The sequence below is a fragment of the Aquarana catesbeiana genome, linkage group LG06 (assembly GCF_042186555.1).
Source record: "Aquarana catesbeiana isolate 2022-GZ linkage group LG06, ASM4218655v1, whole genome shotgun sequence".
NCBI classification, from domain to species: Eukaryota; Metazoa; Chordata; class Amphibia; order Anura; family Ranidae; genus Aquarana; species Aquarana catesbeiana.
In genome coordinates, this window is record NC_133329.1 from 58,763,296 (window position 1) to 58,769,527 (window position 6,232).

The 6,232-nt window shown below is 45.2% G+C and overlaps 1 protein-coding gene across 1 annotated transcript; it reads left to right on the plus strand.

Moving 5' to 3' along the window:
• Nucleotides 1–2,108: 2,108 nt before the first annotated feature.
• LOC141147965 (tripartite motif-containing protein 14-like) lies at nucleotides 2,109–3,524 on the plus strand. The gene has a single exon (XM_073635124.1). It carries the CDS (start codon nucleotides 2,109–2,111, stop codon nucleotides 3,522–3,524), a length of 1,416 nt encoding a protein of 471 aa, XP_073491225.1.
• The last annotated feature ends 2,708 nt before the right edge of the window (nucleotides 3,525–6,232 follow it).

Sequence of the window (6,232 nt, forward strand, 5' to 3'; positions counted from 1 at the left end):
CATCCCGGCGCCATCTATCCCACTGATCTCAACCCAGCTCCATCCATCCCCCAATCCAATCCCAGCTCCATCCTTCCCCTTGATATTATCCCGGCTCCATCCATCCCCCGGATCCATCCTCCAATCTCATCCCAACTCCATCCATTCGCTGATTCCATCCCGGCTCCATCCTTCCCCCTGATTCCATCCTTGCGCCATCTATCCCCCTGATCCAACCCCAGCTCCATCCATCCCCGATCCCATCCCAGCTCCACCCTTCCTCTTGATCCCATCCCGGCTCTATCCTTCCCCCTGATTTTATCCCGGCACCATCTATCCCACTGATCCCATCCCAGCTTCATTCATCCCCCGATCCCAGCTCCATCCTTCCCCTTGATCCCATCCCGGCTCTATCCATCCGCTGATCCCATCCCAGCTCCATCCTCCCCGTTGATCCCATCCTGGCTCCATCCATCCCCCGATCCCATCCCAGCTCCACCCTTCCCCTTGATCCCATCCCGGCTCTATCCTTCCCCCTGATTTTATCCCGGCACCATCTATCCCCCTGATCCCATCCCAGCTTCATTCATCCCCCGATCCCAGCTCCATCCTTCCCCTTGATCCCATCCCGGCTCTATCCATCCCCTGATCCCATCCCAGCTCCATCCTTCCCCTTGATCACATCCCAGCACCCCCCCCACCCCCCTCACCCTCTTCCCCATGCCTCCTTCCTCTGCAAGTCTGGTGTACACAGAAATAATCACAGACCTCACAGGAGTGGGGGGCTAGGTGTTGCTGGCGGAAGAGAGAGCACAGCAAATTCAGCTGCAGGAGTGGGGGGAGTGCTGCTGGCAGGACTCGGGAGAGCAGAGAGAGAACATCCAGAGCAGGAGCAGGGGGTTTGCTGCTGGTGCTGGCGGGGGGGCTGGAGCACCCACTACCCACACTGGCAGGACTTTCCGGAGCCTATGCTGCTGTAGCAACCCTACCTCAGATCAGCCCATGGTGTTGCTGTTCCCCGCCTCCTCCTCTGTGTACAGAAAAACACAAGAAGAGGAGGATTGGGTTCAGTGCACTCTGCTCTGCACTGTGTGCTGGGGAGAGATGCCAGCTGCGATACTAGGGGGTTTTTTACTAAAGGAAAATCCACTTTGCACTGAAAGTGCACTTGGAAGTAAAGTCGCTGTAGATCCGAGGGGAACACGAAAGGAAAATAAAAAACAGTATTTTAGCTTGCACATGATTGGATGATAAAATCAGCAGAGCTTCCACTCATTTCAGATCTACCCCTTAGATTTAGAGCGACTGCACTTCCAAGTGCACTTGCAAAAACCCACGCTAGGGCAGCTATTGGCTACTGGCTATCAACTTCCTTATTTTAGTCCGGTGTACGTCATCACGTACGAATCTGTCGGACTTTTGTGCGATCGTATGTAGGCAAGTCCGTTCATTAGAAAGTCTGCCGCAAGTCCGCCAAAAGTCCGCCAAATGTCCGTCGAAAGTCTGTCGGATGGGCTGTCGGACTTTTGTAGCCGAAAAGTCCGACCGTGTGTACGCGGCATTAGATTGTTGTCTTGCACTTGTTGCTTAGTTTGTTGTCTTGCACTTGTTTACTTCCTCCACCCCCATAACAGAAGATCTGTACCCCGTACCGAGCTGGAGCCGGTGGTAAACAATACAGAAGCTGCATTGTACCCACAACATACATAGTTAGTCTGATTGGAGAAAGGACACAAGTCCATCTAGCTCAACTAATAAAAGGGAAAAAAAATGTAAAAATCATACAATCCTATATACACAATCCTATACCTACAGTTGATCCAGAAGAAGGCAAAAAAAAAAAAACCCATGTCAATCACCGTTGCAATGCTTTAGAGACTTCAATGAAAAAATGTATTAAATGCACTTTTTTTTTTTTATTTATTATGGGTGTATTTTTTACAATGTACATATTTTTATTTATAAAAGGTAAGATCGTGCCTTTAATGTTTTTGTTAATCTAGTGCAGAAAAACCAAAGCCTCAAGGGAAATTCCCGGAGCTCTCTGCGGAATGCGGAAGAACAAGGTGTGGGGTATTTCTAGCGGTAGAGGAGCCTCTCAGTTCAGTTGCTCGTAGCTCTCTTCCACGATGGCATGTGCTGATCTTCAAGACCGGCCGAGGTGCCGCTTCAATACAGTCTCACTGAGAGGCAACACAGATACTTCTCGGAGTTCTGTGGAATGGACCAAAGAAAGTCCAGTCTTCTGCACCTACTGTATCCGCTCTCGGGTACCTGCCGCAAAGACCTGCGGGACTTGTGAGGCTTCGTTTTGCCAGCAGCACCTAGTGAAACACAGCGGGTCCAGAAACCATGACTTATTCGAACCCACGGCTTCCCCTCACACCAGAAAATGCCCCTTTCACACGAGGCCTCTGACCCACTACTGCTCCGAGGACTCCATCATTCTCTGTCATGGCTGCTTGGTGACTGGAGAACACAAGGGGCACATGGTGGAGTCTCTCCAGGAAGCTTCTGAGAAGAAGAAGGAAAAACTGGGAAATGCTCTGAATAAACATCGTTTGAGGAAAGACAGGACTCAAAACAGAATTAAACGTTTGCAAGAAAAGATTATCGACACCAACAGAAAAGGAAATGCTATAACCAGCAACATATCGTCCCTTTTTACCGACCTCCGGGGACAACTCGAAGCTCTGGAGAGACAGATGGTACAGGAGGTCTTAAGCCAGCAGCAGAAGGCTATAGACTCCATTCACGAGCAGATCCAAATCCTGGAAAAAAAATTGAAGGATCTTTCCGAGCAGATATTGTACACGGAGGGGCTGTGCAAAATGACCGATCCATTGGCAGTCATGCAAGAGCAGATGTTTGGGACCTCTAACGCTTCCCTGGTTCAGGAGGCCCTAAGAAGAATGAGTGATGAACCAAATACCAAAGAACTGGACGATGTGTTCATCTCCATGACTCTGCACAATAATCTGATTAAAATTTTAAATAAAGCAAGGCAAAGGTTTCGCATCCCGGAGGCCTCTAATATGGTGCTCAATGCAGACACAGCTGGGGATTTCGTCTTCATTTTGGGAGACGGGAAAACTGCCTGCAAGTCAAAGCTGAACCAGCTTCATCCGGAGACCCCAGCAAAGTTTTACTGCCCTCAGGCACTCAGCAGCCAGAGATTTTCAGCCGGCCAACACGCCTGGGAGGTCGAGGCTAGTGGCAGCGGGGACTGGATGGTAGGGGTGGCCTATCCCAGCATAGAAAGGAAAGGACACCTCTCCTACCTTGGGATCAATAACAAATCCTGGTGCCTAGGAAAATGGAACAATAAATATTCAGTGAAGCATAACATCAGAGAAACACTCGTAGATGCCGAACCGACCTGTCACAGATTTGTTATATATCTGGACTACGACGCCGGGCAGTTGTCCTTCTATCAGCTTAGCAATCCCGTCAATCATTTGCACACTTTTACAGCAAATTTCACGGAGCCCCTTCATGCCGCCTTCACTGTAGAAGACAATGCCTGGGTGAGAATCCGGAGCTAGAGAAGATAACCAGTGATGTAACTGCTGATCCCTCAGACTAAATGTTGGGACATAAAAGACCGATTTGTCCAATCGATTAATGTAAATCAGACTTCCTCAACCTTTTTACCACAGAGGGACCCGTGAAATAACCTCCTGGACTCAATAAACCCATGCCAATGTTGACTTTGTCTACAGCTTTCGGTACATTAGCATGATGGTCAGTAGGAAGAATTCTCCTTACATTGGTGATCAGTGGGAAGAATGTTCCTTACATTAGTTGTCAGTGGGAAGAATGATCCTTACATTGGTGATCAGTGGGAAGAATGATCCTTACATTGGTGATCAGTGGGAAGAATGCTCCTTACATTAGTGGTCCGTGGTAAAAATGCTTCTTACATTAGTGGTCAGTGGGAAGAATGATCCTTACATTGGTGGTCAGTGGGAAGAATGATCCCTAGATTGGTGGTCAGTGGGAAGAATGCCCCTTACATTGGTAATCAGTGGGAAGAATGATCCTTACATTGGTGGTCAGTGGAAAGAATGATCCTTACATTGGTGGTCAGTGGGAAGAATGTCCCTTATATTGATGATCAGTGGGAAGAATGCCCCTTACATTGGTAATCAGTGGGAAGAATGTTCCTTACATTGGTGATCAGTGGCAAGAATTATCCTTACATTAGTGATCAGTGGGAAGAATGATCCTTACATTGGTGGTCAGTGGGAAGAATGCCCCTTACATTGGTGGTCAGTGGGAAGAATGCCCCTTACATTGGTAATCAGTGAGAAGAATGTTCCTTACATTGGTGGTCAGTGGGAAGAATCCCCTATCTCTTAGTGATATATATATATATATATAACGATTATTTAGTGGAACAAATGCTAGATCTGTCCTTCTAACATGTTAGTCTCCCTAATTAGTTATATGATAAAATTATTGAGCAATAGTAATAAGTTAACTTGCTATATTTGCACTGTAGTTTTTTTTTTTGTTTTTTTTTTTTTTTTGGGGGGGGGGGGGGGTCGGGTAATATTTAAAAAGGGAAACTTGTATGTTAATAGTTATTGAACAAAGCACTTTTTATTGTAGTCAATTCTAATACCAGCTATTTATTATGATTGAGTATTAAGGTAACCTGAGAAATAAACTACACGGAAATAGCTGTTATTTTTTTATTTTATCTTGATGCTGCCAGATAATCAGCTGTGGAAAATCAACAGCAAACTGGAAAGACCTGTTCCTTTACTTAGAGAAGACCTCTGCATGTCTCATGTTCTTTGCCTAAACATGTTTTGTTACAGTATGAAAACTGTATGAATGTATATTTTCTGTTGTAATGCCTGATGTGTTATTTAATGTACAGAAATCATGGAAAGCCAATGTAATATGTTTTCTTTAAAATGTAGATGCATGAAGTAGCTTACAGAAGAATATAGTAGAACTATGTGCATCATATATGCATATATATATATATATATATATTTCACAAAACTGAGGAATTAATAAAAGACGTGGCAGTCACATGGAGTTGAATGTCTGTTGTGTTTTCTTTTTGAGTTAGGAATAATCTATGTGTACTGAGTTCTTTAGCGTTTTTTTGCCAGGAGCATGAAATACTTTACATTTGGATTGAATGAAGATGTGTTAAGATGGCCACACACCTTACAATCCAATTGTACAATACCCTTTAGATCCAGAAACAACCATGTAGAATGAGGTCCTGCCCGAATGGATATAAGTTGGGTTGTTCAGGTACGCCTTAACACAAATTAATTGCCGTAGCTCTTATGGTGGCCATACACGCTTTGATAAATGATCGATTTTTTTTTTTTTCCAACTGATCTCTTCTGACAGGAATTATCAACCCTTGTACCCTGGTAAACAACACAGGGCTTTCTACAGACAGCAGCGATGTGCAAAGCACGGAGTAAAATCCGGCAAATGGCTCAGTAAAAATGGCACACGGTTAACCTCTTGATTTCCCCTAAATGTTAACCCCTTCCCAGCCATTGTTAGTACAGTGACAGTGTATATTATTAGCACTGATCACTGTATGAGGCTGGGTTCACAGCTATGCGAATTGGATATGCGGGTTTTTCCGCACCCAATTCGCATAGCAGGAGAATGTGACCGGCTCTCTATGGAGGCGGTTCACACACCTCCGCAGCAGGTCCGGTGCGTTTTGCAGGAAAAACGTGTGCTTTTTTTTGGTCAGTTTCAGGTCCAAATTCAGCCTAAAGTTTGGGCTGAAATCGGAGCTGAAACGGTGAACCAGCGTGCACCGGACCCCTGCTGTGCGACGGATGCGGCGATGGTGTGAACCCTGCCTAAGGGGTTGATTTACTAAAGGCAAAAAGACTGTGCACTTTGCAACGTGCAGTTGCTCCAGAGCTTAGTAAATGAGCAGAAGCTCTGCTGTTGTCCATCATCCAATCATGTGCAAGCAATAATGCAGTTTTTTTTATTTTCCTTGCACGTGATTGGGTACTCTTTACAAAGTGAAGCCTTACCTCATTTACTAAGCTCTGGAGCAACTGCACTTACAGAGGGCAACTGAACTTTGCAAAGTGCACTGTCTTTTTTTTTTAAAGATATTTTTATTGGTTTAGGTTGAAAACAAACCAACAAACAAAAAAAAATAAATATACAGAAGAAAATAAAAACAAAAACAAAACAAAAGCATCTGGCAATCAGGTCATACAGAAATAGGAGTCGAAATGCCACCTAT